Source organism: Phalaenopsis equestris, unplaced genomic scaffold (genome assembly GCF_001263595.1).
Source record: "Phalaenopsis equestris unplaced genomic scaffold, ASM126359v1 Scaffold000202, whole genome shotgun sequence".
NCBI lineage: Eukaryota > Viridiplantae > Streptophyta > Magnoliopsida > Asparagales > Orchidaceae > Phalaenopsis > Phalaenopsis equestris.
This window is the reverse complement of record NW_018164644.1, coordinates 4,370,819-4,385,137: the sequence shown is the minus strand read 5'-3', so window position 1 is coordinate 4,385,137 and position 14,319 is coordinate 4,370,819. Positions and strand designations below refer to the sequence as shown.

The window sequence follows — 14,319 nt, the reverse complement described above, 5'->3', positions numbered from 1 at the left end:
TTAACAATAACTTTGTTTGAATTAGAGCTTGAATGATCTTGAACTTCACTCTTGAAATTATCCCATTCAATATGTATTGAGATTCATGCTTGATTATGTAGACTTTTTTATGTATATTTTGCCTCTTATTTTTTATATATCAGAATTTATTGCATTCAAGAATACATATTAAATCTTTAACAAATTTGAATCTCAAAATAATAATCTTAGAAACAATACAACTAACAATCTATCCCTAGATTTCATTATGGGCCTCCCTTTAAGGTCCTAAATCAAATAAATGTCCTCAATCATTAATATGAAATCAGTATGTCTATCAAAATAAAAAATATTAAAAAATGATATGTTTTGATTTGCTTTAAAATGGTTATATAAATTTTAATGAGCTATGAAAGAATCAAAATTATATATGGAATATCAGGAAATACCTATCTTCCTAGGCCATCTGCGTTGATCGTATGTCGTACGATGGAAGCCCTAGATTAAAACAAAATAACAATAATAAACATCAAATAACATCATTTATAAAATGTAAAATCAAACAGTAGAATAATTTGGGAAGTCATTGAGGTTCTTCTCAAAATCAACGACATCTTCTACCTTTTGTTCTTTGTATTCCAAAATAACAATTTCACATTGAGTCATTCTCATTTAATTTTCATATGACCAATCATAAAAACTAAACTTTGAATTCATAAAGTCAAAATCTCGACCTTAATTGAGAGTTTTTTTAAGTGATTTCGGTCGCTTAAGATGTTATTAACTATAGGGTTTGCACCTATAGAAGAATTAATAACCTAGATAACCTAAACACTATCTAATTTTCAGATCATATAGGGGAACGATCTATTGAAAATTTCACAAACTAAATAAATATCATAAATTTCTTAATTTTGATAACTAAGCCTATTATCAAGTAATATCCTCATCTCTCGAGATGAAGCTTCGCTTGTAATAATGTGCTTGATTATTCAAACTTTTAAATCTATGAGATTTGTTCGGTCTCATTCCCTAAATTTATCGATTCTCTTTGTCAAAAATTACACTCCTCTTAAGGTGCGTAAATATAATGTCTAATTATAAATTTTCAAGTAAGCATTATGACCATTTCTATCATAAATCAAAATACACCATCAAAGAGTTTGGATTATTTGTTAGAGTTCTAGTCCAAAATATTTATCTTGCTCCAATATTTGAAATTTTGTTTAAAACTTGTGTTTGATTAGATAAAAATTATGTGACATTAGCTGCTATAGGAAGTATCATCATATCATGATTTAGCATTTTCATATGTTGATTGAGAGTGATAAGAAATGCAATTCATCAAATAACAACAAAGTCGCCTCTATTTTTATTTTTTCATTTTTATGGAGGAGTGCATGATGAAGTCAGAAATGGCTTCTCTGAAGCTAGCATATGTACTGCCTTACCAATTATCATGACTATTCCAATGGCTACAAAGGTTATAACTAATTAGTCATATATTATATATTAATTCAGATTTTTTTTATTTTTTTTTCTTGATCTTACTTTAGAAGATAATATTCTTTATGAAAGTATGTGAAACCTTCTTGCTCTCCAAAATTTTGACTTGATTGGTTCTCCATTCAATTTTTACTCATATCTCCAACTAAGATAATGTTTTTTTTTTTTTTTCTTATCTATTCAAAATGAACTCTGCCACTATAAACAAAGAAAAAAAATACAGATTTTTTTATTTATATTTTCAATTAATTCAAAAAATACTTACCACCACAAGACAATGGCAATTCTACTACCTTAGAGGAAAAAAATAAATAAAATCAACCACATTTTAGAGGCCTTGCTTGCAACTATAAACAACTTAAAATATTTGAGATAAAAGGGAAGGGCCAAAATAGCCAAAATAGAATAAAAAAAAATGAAAATCAAGCTTCTCTTTTTCTTGTGAAGAAATAATATCTATATTATCTCCTCTTCAAGCAAGGAACCTTGAAAGGCCGACCTTGTGTCCATACAACTTAACATCTTCTTTGATTTTTTGCTTATATTCCATGAAGCTGAAGGATCTATATGTAGATGGAGATTTATTACACTGAATGATGGTTTCATATGATGGACATAATTGAAAGGCAGTGGAGAATCTCTCTATCTGTGAGTTTGCCATTACTCTGTGTTCCACACTCTTGTACACATCATTACTCCATGCCTGAAATATATATATATATAACATGATTGAACAAAAAATGTTAAGACACTATTTTTAATTAATGAAAAAAAAAAACAAATTGTTCAATTATGTACGAAAAAACATTAATGAACTCTATTGTTAAATAAACCAGCACTTTTTATCGTTGGATGTTTAATTTTCTTATGATTTGACATGACTAACATGTAATATACATATTGTTGTATATATAATTACATGTCTCACAACACTCTTTAAATAATTGATGACAATATATAACTTTGAAAATCTAGCAATGGAAACAAGTTAGGGCTCATTTAGTTACTTGAAGGTGGCCAACATATTTAATAAATTAGTATTTTACCTTTAAGAGACAAATGAAATTTGAATTCAATATTAAACTTTTAACAAACTGCGTATTTAATAATCCTGATTTTTTAAAACATAAATTTTAACATCAAATAAGAACTTAAATTAATCAAATTTTAAAATACTATTAAATTAAGATTGTTATTTATCATATTTGCCTTCTATGAAAATACTACCAGCATTTATCATGCATGTATATATGTATGTATATGCACGTATGAGTGCGTGTGAGAAAATATGTAATATAAAAGTAGGGATATTTACGTACATATGTCCCCCAGTTCTTATTTATTTACATATCTAACATCTAAACTCTACTCTTTCCAATTATACCATCCAAGATTTTAATATCACATTTTTGACCATGAAAATGTGAATGCATGGATAAGGTAGAGTAGTTTAAATGTTAGATAAGTAAATACATAGGAATTGGTCATTCGTGTGTATGTAAATATTTCATAAAAAAAAAAATAAATAATAGATGATGGATATATACCTGAAACAAATCACCAATATTGACTACAAAAGCATTGGAATTAGGGTTGACGGTGATCCATCTTCCCCCCTTAAACAATTGCAAGCCACCAACTTGATCTTGATGCAGTATCGTGAGAAAATCGGTATCGGTATGCGGAACTAACCCGAAAACTCCTTTCGGTATCGGGCATGGAGGGTAGCGGTTAAGCCTCAAATAACATGAGCTGGGCCTGCAATGCTCCTCTATATATCCACCATTTCCTCTTCCTTCTTCTTCAAATCCTTCCGCTAATATCTCTGCTAGCTTATATGAAAGTTGAGCCACTCTCATCGCATATTCATCTATCACACGTCTGCGTCAAATCACATTAATTAAATCCTCTTCATAAAATAAATTTATAAAAAGAATTAAGATTAACCAAATTGTAGTCAGCCACGTGAAATAATTTCCCATAGATATGAGAATTATTTGGGAGTAATGGAGAATTAGATAAAGGTTGGTTCTTGTCTTTAAAAATCAGATTTTTAACCAAACCCGACCCGACAATGCATGCAAGATGTTGTTGGTTTGGTACCTGGCCCTGAGCTTCGATGGTACCGCCGATGGCGTCATAGGAATATGATACGCTTCGGACCACGATAACTGGGTCAGACACGTGGCCGTGGGCGTCCCCCACGAGTAACAGCACCCGGCGGGAAAGTCGAGCAATTTTCCCTTCTCCTTCTCCTTCTCCGTAAAGGGCCGTCGGAAAAGGTTAGCCTGCACCTTCCGCAGGCGCTCCAGAAGCTCCCGCGGCACCCCGTGGCTGACCACCTGGAATCTAAATTAAAGATTAGAAATTTATATTGTTGTGATTTTATATCAGGAAAAATTAATATTAAGCGAATGACCTGAAAGAAGCCCCATTCGGCGGCGGCCAAACGAATCTCAGCCTTGCATTCCTCGGGCTCGAGGATCAGACGGCTGAGGTCGATCAGTGGGAGGTAGACGCCGGCCCCGGCGGCGGCTGCGGCGGCGAAGCAGAACGGCGGTCGTCGAGGAGAAGCTTGTAGGCGTTTAGAAACGGAGGGTTAGGATCGTCGGAGATCATGGTGGTGCTGGCTTGTCGAGATCGTCAGAAATGTGGCTAACAAATAAGAACGATAATGGATGAACAAAAGTTTTTCTTGTCTCTTATTATTATATAGAGAGAGTTGTTCATTGTTTACCGTCGGCAGGCAGGGGGGAATGGTGGGCCGGATAAAAAGGAAAAATTTTAGGCCAGGGTGGCAGATTTACATACATACCAGCCAATCCTATGTATTTATAGTTTATAAATTTTCATTTTTTTATATATCTACTCTTATTTGTGCATGAAAAATATAAAATTTATTTTTTTTAGGTTACTTAGTGATAATTATGGAAGATTTGAATGTAAAAAAGAAATTTTTAAGTGTTTTTTAAGGGAAAAATTGAGTCAAAATGATAATATGAGCGATTCAAATTCGAGACTTCACGAACATCAATAGGAGTTTATACCCTCAACCACTTTGCTGCAAATAAGTATAGTAAATCGTCATCATGTGAGGGGATCATAAGATTAGCTAGCTAGTGACATTTGCTTAAAAGATGTATATGTTTGATGATGGTATTTAAATATAATCAATATGAGGCTGCATTTTTTCTTGACCAGTTAAATTAATAATTAATAATAAGATATGGGGCTTATTTTCTTTGACTAATGTTTTACAGTTAGGATGATATGCATGTAACGCCCCGTATATTCTTAACTTTTGGATCACATCCAAACTTATAAAACTCCAATTGAATAGTATTTATCGTTATATATTTTCTTCCCACGTATGGAGTATATTGATTTTTTTTTTCCTTTTATTTTTATATGATTCAATTAATTTGTGTTTTATAACTCTCGGAAACTATCTCATGTTCGGATAGAGTGAATCGAACAAAATCTTTTAATGCCGCTAAAATAGCTATGTTTGACTTATTATTTAAGCAATTTTTTTAAGTTTAAAATATTTATTTTACAATTTAAAAATTTTGTTGTAAGATTTAATATTTAAATGATAAATTGATGAATAAAAATAAGCGTGCATTAAATTAGTAAATAACTCGGATATGAAAACTATGCTCAATGAATTGCACACCCCATGAATGCCATAAATCATGGAAGAAAATTAAATGATATTATGTAAACCTTATAAAGCATATGAAAGAGTCATCAAACTAGCATTGAAGCTTAAAATAATTTGCTCATTCATGCTATTTAGCGTCTAATAAGCTCTTCCCATTCAATCAACTCCACCTTTGTACTCTGAAATGGATCTATTCAACTATTCAAATACATTGGATGACAGCACAAACGGATAGCGTAATGATCAATGAAAAATTATTTTAATGAAAATTTTGATTTGGAGGTGATTTTACATTATTGTGAGATCGCCACATACTCTTATATATAATGAGAAAATGTTATGTACAATCATGCATACGTGCGAATTAAGGATTGATGCGTGCTAGAAGATTCGAGACGGTAGAGTAATGAAATATCTTCTTAGTATTGCATGAGAATCCAACATACAAGTAAATGAAAGAAAATAACTGATAATTTAACCTACTGGGATAAGGTGTCGGAGAACCGCGTTAGCCAACGGAATTCGTGGAATTTGCGGTGAGCAGGGAAGTAATCCCTTTTATCTAAAGGAACCTTTCCAAACCAACCATCGTAGTTCATCTCATATAATATCAGCAGATGAGATAGTAAGATGGGGGAGGGGGGTGTCAGGTGAGCTGCATGAGACAAATTAGTGGAACTTGTAATGTCGAGAATCTCAGTGTCTCATCTCGACAGAGGAAATGTTTCATAGTTAGGAGAGAATCTAGCGAGTGGGGTTTTTTCCATTGAATGTTGAACTTGTGGTAAGTAAGTTCCATTGGGTTGCGGTTGTCGCTCCTTACGTAAGAGATGAAGAATCTCATGTTCAAACTCCTCCATCATACGTACTCGATCTTCCATAGAATGACCCAAGTCACTTTCGCCAACGAGGTAATGCACTTTGGAGTAGGAGGGTGCAGAGGCTTAATGAAATTGGCTCCATGAGTGTCTTCTAGAATGATGGCCGTTGGAGCGGGATGCTCTTTTGTTGCAAGTGTTGTATCTGGTGGTCATGAACAATTTTTACAAAGTGATGGAAGTGCTCTATTTCTCACAGACGGTGTCAACTAATGCATGATAGAAGATTCAGGGTGGTAGAGTAATGAATTATCGTCCTAGCATTGCATGAGAATTCAACATACACTCAAATGAAAAAAAAATAACTGATAATGATCCATAAATTTTTATGTGGAAAATCTGGAAAGGAAAAAACCACAGGGTCTGACCTAGTAGAAAAGTTTCACTATAGAAAAATAATTACAGTTGCAAACACTTATCCAACATGAGAAAAATAGTTACTAGGTCTCTGAAGTTACAACGTGGTGCTGATTAATTTGTTAATATGAATGGGAGGTGACCGATAGCGATTGATGGTGTCCCTTAGGTGGTGGTTGACAGTGATTGACAATGATTGACAAATGTTTTAAGGTGGATGATAGAAATTGGCGGTGATCAACGACGGTCGACGGTGGACAACGAAGATATGGGCGGTGGTCAACGATGGTTGACGTTGATCGACAATGATTGGCTAAAGTCGACGACGGTCAGTAGTGGTCAACATGGTCAGTGATGGTCGATGACAGTCGATGGTGGTGGTGCTGGAGGTTAACTACTTCACGAAGCTTCAAGTTCTTTCTCAAATCTAAAGCTACAAAGTCTTTCACTATAGAAATATGATTACAGTTACAAACACTTATCCAATATGAGGAAAATAGTTACTAGGTCTCTCAAGTTACAACATTATGGTGCTGATTAATTTGTTAATAGGAATGGGAGGTGACCGATAGCTATTGACGGTATCCGGTACGTGGTGGTTGACAGTGGTTGACAGTGATTGACAATCTTTTGAGGTGGATGATAGAGATTGACGGTAATCAACGGTGGTCGACGGTGGACAACAAAGATATGTTGTGATCGATGAGGGTTGGCGGTGGTTGACGATGGTTAACGTTGATTGACAATGATTTGCGAAAGTCGACGACAGTCAGTGGTGGTCAACGGGGTCAGTGATAGTCAACAACAGTCGATGATGGTGGTGCTGGAGGTTAACTACTTTTCAAAAAATCAAAAGCCCCCCCCCACACCCCACCCCCCTCATGAGAGATTTTGGTCTTTATTTATAGAGCTCCAGATGCAATCATGCAAGAATATAAAACTACTTTGATTGGATGGTTCAGAGAGCTTATTTTGATGAGACGACATTTAATGGATATTTGAGTGCATTAACAATGTCAGAATTTAACAATCTTGGGCTATATGGATTCATTTTGTGTAGACACACAATTCGACTATAAGCTCACCAGATTCGACTTTCATTTGATCTTTCAAGTATGTTTGGAAAACTTCCAAAGTGGTTTAATGACTTGATCTGAACTCGATTTAACTCGGATTCGATTGATTTTGGTACCATTGGGTCCGCCATGTCAAGGTTGTCATTTTTAATATAAGTTTGTTGAAATCTGAGCTCTGAAAATTTTTTATTAAAGTTTAAATATTTTTTGCTGAAAAAATTTCTCGAGATCTATGTCATACCTTAAAATTCGTGCTGGATGATGAATTTGCTGATGACGTATCAAATATAATATATCATGAGATCTAATCTAAACGTAATATTTTCTCTTGTATTACAATACCTACAAGAATGTTAAAGTTTTGCATATAATAAATGTTCCAACTAATTTCTCATATATAAAATGAATTTGTTAATAGTATTTCCGAAGGAGGAGCAGTTCAAAAGTTGTAGGAAGAAAAGCAAGATTTCCTCCTCCTCCTCGTCGACGGTGCCCCGAAGTTAAGTAGTGCATATAAATTTAACCACTGACAGCATGCAGATTTACTTAATTCCAACTAAGTAACTAAATAATACATTTAATTTTTATTTTATTTTATTTTATTGCCAGTCTCCATCCATTAAACGTGACGTGGACGCAGAGTCATGCATGTGTAAGGAAACCATTAAAAGTCTGGCTCCCAGCCTCACGCTCGACTTATGCATGCTTCTACCATGACCTGGCTCTTTAACTCTGGTCTCCCTTATACAATATTTTTCTATATATTTTTTGCATTATATTTATATTTGTGGTGACCATGCACGTCGACGCGTTTTTGCATCTTCCAATTCCTTTTTTTTTTTCTTTTTCTTTAAATTTTAATTTTATTTTCTTGTGTTTTTCATCAACCAACAACTTCCAATGCAATTAATTAGTCATTTGAAAGTTTCAACATTTGTTTAATTATGATTAATTAACTTCTCTAGCATTTAGTGTCATTTATTTAATTATAAAATTTTGATGCATTGAATTGATGTTAAACTTTCTTACAATTTACATTTATGACAATTTGGTACTAAAACTTGTACAAATTATGTAAATGCTTAAAATTCGAGTTATGTAAATATGAAAGTTTGAGAGCTAGGTAAGTAAATATATAAGAATTGTGCGGTTTGCACGTAAATGCCCCCTATGTTATCCTGCCTTCTTTGATTAAGCTATGAAATAATACAAATTAATTGATTGTATTATCTGAGAGTGAACATGCAGAACCATAGTAGCTAGGTGCCTTAAAATTCAATATTAAGCAATAATTTACAACTTTTAATATTTGGAGTTGAAGTCTAAAATCCAATTGATGATAATTAGAAGAGTATAATATGATTTTTATAATTGTTTGAGTGGACTAAATTACAGGAATTAGAGATATTAGGCACGCCTGATCTATCTGCAATTACAGAAGTCTAAAATCCAATTGATGATAATTAGAAGAGTGTAATATGATTTTTATAACTGTTTGAGTGGACTAAATTACAGGAATTAAAGATATTAGGCACGCCTGATCTATCTGCAATTACTTAAATTAGTTATTTTCAGCTAAAAATAGCCATAAGTCAAGATGGGTAAATCACTTTGTATTTTCATATTGATATAGTTTTTCAAACATATATATCACATGTGACCAAATTCAATACTTTACCTCTGACATGAGATCTAATCCTGCCTACTCCGTGCAAATAAGACAACATTTAACCAAAATAATTTAATATAGTGCAGACATAACTGATAATTAAGGTTGGTTTATTCAAATGTTGTAATTTCATTTGAAGTTTAATAATTTATTACTTTTTAAAGTAAAAATTAGAAAAAAATGTCATCCTTAATATGCATAATTAGACTCATATTCAATAGACTCGGTCCATCAGAATAAGAAATATAACATATAATCAAATTCAATTAGAAGAATTTACACGAATATTTAAAAAAAAAAAATTAGAAAAATTTACATACATACCACACAATCCTTTGTATTTACCTATCTAACGCCTAATATTTAATATTTATACTTGTAAGAAATAATATTGATATATATTTGATGAGATATTAAAGATTAGAACATTTATGCATGTAAATATGGAAGTTTTTGTATTTTATATGTAAATACAAAAAGAATTGTTTGATGTGTAATGCCCCCCCTATTCAATTAACATTTACTATGAAGTGATATTACCCTTGACTAAATTAATGGAGTCATGTCGCATTTTTTCACATTTTTTTTCTTCAAAAGAGCCCAGTCACTACTAATATTCTGCAAGTGGCCAGCAGTCAACCCTACAAAAGCTACAAGAACCATGGCAAAAATATCATCTTACTTATCTTCCACATATCTTCTCCATTCCCCTCAAATTAATCTTACATGGCAGCCATTAGAATCAGAAGAACTAACAATCCCGACCACAGGAGAAAATATTACTATCATGACTTTGAATGTATTTGGAGTTTAATGGTGGGGCGCCATGTGCGAGTGGGCTCCACCGTTTTTTGTGGTGGGACCCACTTGACAGGTGGCCCCACGCCATTGGACTCCGCATGCAAATTGCATTAGGAGTTCATTAACAGTGGCTGATGCAGAGTTCAGTTAAAAACACAAAAAAGCAATTCAAGCAAAGCCATAGTATCTTCCATTGGTATCTCAGAACCTTTTTTTTTTATTTTGATGACAAGCAAAGATGCATAGTTAGATTCACATGCATACAATTAACTAACTTATTATGAACATATATGCAGTAAATTAAATATCATGATTTCATTTCATCTGTATTATGAAAATAAATATAACATTAAGCATAATATCGCATGAAATCCGGGTAGTGATGAGGTTGAAAGAAAACTTACTTGCATGAGCTGAATTCGTACGTGCATGCTGTTTTATATAAGGTTTTAGTGAAGCAGATACTGGCAAGAAGATATAACAGTACATATATATAAGAGAGGGAGAGGGAGAGGGAGAGGGAGAGGATGGGCTGAGGAATTTGGCAGACATTAGTTGGTGGTCAACTTCTGGTCACCGAGAAGAACACGTTTATGGAGGAGAAGTAGTGGATAAGAGATGAGATTTCTAAGGAGATGCATAGAGAAATGAAATAGTAATTTGAGATACCGGCAGTGTACTAAATTCAAGTAATGAGATGGTCGAAATGACTCTAAGATAACAGTCAGTCTTCATATGGAGGTCCCTGAGAATATAAAAAAAAAGAAAAAATTCGATGGAAGACTAGATACAAAATGTAGTTATCCTTAATAAATATGCATATTTTGTAATGATAAATATATAATATCGTATATGCATGCATATATGTATTTAAATTGTGTAGAACTTTACATAGTTTAGTTTTAAATGCTACGTTGTTGATAATAATTCAATAAAGTACAGTTTAGGAATATTTGAATTGCAATACTAGAGTTCCAAGGCAAAATACTGCCGACATTGGCTTAAGAGCTCATTTCATATGCAAACATCAAAATTTAGAGGGACTCCGATGCAAATGTGACATAGCAGTAACGTTAGGTGAGCCATCCTCGCCCAGCAGGCCACATGACTTCCACTGCAACGTCTCTGCATGAAATACAGTGCCACTCTTCTTTCTCTTTCTCTTGCTCATGAGCATGACGTGTCGAATCCTTATTAGTAGCTTCAAGTGCATAATTGAGTTCTACGTATGCTGCATGACATGTGATGAGTACGTGAATATCTGCTTCTTGTTGGAATAGAAAGGGGCATGCATGCATGCATGAGCTCATGTATGTCGGCCTCTCATGCATGGGGTGTAAAGGGAGACATGTGGCCTTGTGCGAAGCCTAGTGTTGAGGCCGACATATAGCTGGTACGTTCCTCTAGCAGTTATTTTCGAGGGAGGAATGATGGAATTTATGTGGTCATATTCCAAGAGCTATAGCTAGTTATGAGAATAGGGTGAGGGAGAGGAGGGGACCGTGCAGGCCACTGGGGATACTTGATATCGTGGCCGGTTTCTAAAGTTTTCTTCCTCACCTCTTGAGTTTTTTTCGCTGATGAGGTTTGTTTTCAGCCACTTGTTGCATTTTGAGGGTTAGGCTGAGGGCAATAATATTATATATATGGACAGACGGACAGACGGACAGACGGACAGACAGACAGACAGACACACAAAGATGCATACATATATTTATACATACATACATGAGTGTGGTGTAGTTCATGTTAAAAACTGCTCTTGAAAATTTGAAAATTGATTGATTGTCAATAAACGTTTGGCTTGAAGTTGGATGAAAATGAAATGAAGTGGTAAAAAAAGACTGAATCAAGAAAAGATTGAACCAAGAAAGGCCTTTCTTAGCTCAAAAGATTGAATATGGTAGCTTTGAGTTCATTTTGAGCAAGCTCGAATTTACAGTCCTAACCGTTGACAATATTGGGAAAAATAAAACCAATTGGTTTTTGGAGTATATAGGAGCAAGTGCATGTGATGAACTTGGTAGAGAAAGAAATATGTGAAGGTGTATAAAGGAATCCATAAAGATGTACCATATTTTGTAAATAACAATATTTCAGGTGTTAGGTATGGAATTATACCATAATATAAACAACAAGAGTAAATAAGAAAATATAAATTTTATTTCATCTCAGCTAAATCAATACATATTTACTAAACAAAGGAAAAATGAACAAAATTAATAATTGAAAAAAGTTGTAACACCGAATGAGCAAGCAACTACCCAAAATCAAAATGAAAGAGCACTTAAACCAAAACATCAAAATATGAATAATACTGAAGGGGCTTCTCTTGTGATGATTGTACTCCACCAAACAATGTTTTTTGTTCTTTTTAACTCGGACTCACTAGCATATCTATTTATGTATATAAGCAGTCCTATGATTTCTCCTTTCCAAGTAAATTTTTGTCAAGGATCATAAAAAATGATCCGAAAAAAATGAATGAGAATGATGAGAGTATACTACGAAAATAGAAAAACAAATTAGAAAAAAAATATGGAGAGCTTATATAAGATAATCCTCGTGTAACAGGTCGAGTATATGCGTCCAAAACAAAATCATATTGAAATACCTCCAAACACAATATCCACAAAAATTATCCATACACAAGCAACCCATAAATAGAAAACCAAAAGCAATATTTTTGTTCTGAGGTTAAGAGTAACTCTCAAAGAGAAGTATCCCTTTGGTTAATTATATCTTGACAGATACCTAAAAATAATTTCGATAATAGAAGCTTTGCTTACATTCAAGTGACAGCCAGTAAAAATTAGTGTCACAGAGGATGAGGGTGAGTACGAAATATCACAACGCTTTCAAAGCTCACGCCAAGCCATAGAGACTGAGGGTGAGTCTCTCACATCTCACATAGGTGGCAGCTCATCGACAAATGAGGCTTATGAAAATAGTTGGGCCTTGCTGATAGGGTTCATACTATATTTCAAGGCCTAACTAAGCCATTAGGACAGGGGGTGAATCACCGTATCCTAAGCGGGCGGCGGTCTATCCACAATCAAGGTCTATGGGACAACATAAACAAGGCATCGAAGGTATAAAAAAGGCTCAAAGGAGGTATACCAAAAGGTAAGTAATGAAAGTCCTAATTAGGTAGAAATAGTCGGGTCAAGATTTCATAGATCCGTCATCCCAAGCTATTATGATCCTAAGTCTACCTGGTAGTGGAGGCAATTGAATCAACTTTACTACATATCCCTTGTCAACAATTCATGTGTTGACTCATCAAAGGAAATCTCAGTAGACCTAAAATCAAAGGAAAGAGACGGTTAAGTTTTATGACCATCTGTAGATAGAAGTGGTAGAAATGAGACTTATACCCGCCAAGTAAATGACGAGGAGGCCACAGAAAAGAAAAGAAAAGAGAGGTCCGACTACATAGCCAAAAACACTTCCACAAAATGACTCATACCCCATTTGGGTCGGGGAAACCACTAACACCCTAAACATGCTAGACAACTATCTAAATAGAAATAATATGCTTGGCCATACAGGTTGAAGAAACACAGGGATTTCTCCTCGGCACATGCAAAGATGACTTAGGTTATGTTCATATAATGGAGCTCACTTTAAATTCAGCCTAAAAGCTATGCAGGAAAATAAAACATGTTTTGAAAAATTAAGATATTTTAATCCTAAATTTTAATTTATCACAATGTATTATTATAAAACTTTTAAAAAGAAATATTTATTGCCCTTAAAGAGCCTACGTTGTATTTTTTGCAGAGCGTCACAAACAAACCACTAGCCATAAGAAATTGAAAAATCAACACACCATAAAATAGACAAGCTAAATATTTAAATAATAAAATGTTAGTGCCGCTGGGTCGACAACATATCTAAGAAAATAAAAAAAAGGTTGTCAGACTTCGTTTATACATGTCTAATCCTAGTTCTATACATCAAATGAAATTCAAAATTAAGATATGAGATAAGAGCAAGCCGCTCACGGTCCTCGTCACGTGGTTCCATACATCAAGCGCCTCGGAACCCTTGCCTGTACTATATTTCTTACATAGACTCAAGCCTAGTGGATTCCAAAAGTATATATAAAAGGTTTATAAAGAAAGTATTGTCCTACAAAAAACACTACAGTAAAACTGTTAATTAGCTTCCGAATAAACAAAATTAGCGTTTGTTAGTGTCGCCCCGTGACCATAATCAAAAGAAACGACACTAGCAAGTTGCGTCGAGCTGAGGTCGTTAATCCAACAATATATCGTCGGTTATGGCCGATGCTAAACTCACTTAATAGCGTTGGCCATATGTGACGCTAATTCCGTCGCTATATCCCTAAAATATGGCTCCAGCAAACCGTAGCTCTACTTTGCG

At 34.0% G+C, this 14,319-nt stretch overlaps 1 protein-coding gene across 1 annotated transcript; it reads right to left on the bottom strand.

The window, feature by feature from the left end:
• Positions 1-1,824: 1,824 nt before the first annotated feature.
• Positions 1,825-5,748, bottom strand: LOC110022722 (gibberellin 2-beta-dioxygenase 8-like). Its single transcript, XM_020721794.1, has 5 exons — positions 5,667-5,748; positions 3,905-4,059; positions 3,589-3,827; positions 3,033-3,366; positions 1,825-2,188 (listed from the first exon to the last, which is right to left on the bottom strand). The coding sequence occupies exons 1-5, from the start codon at positions 5,746-5,748 to the stop codon at positions 1,958-1,960; spliced, it is 1,041 nt and encodes a 346-aa protein (XP_020577453.1). The 3' UTR covers positions 1,825-1,957.
• Positions 5,749-14,319: the final 8,571 nt, after the last annotated feature.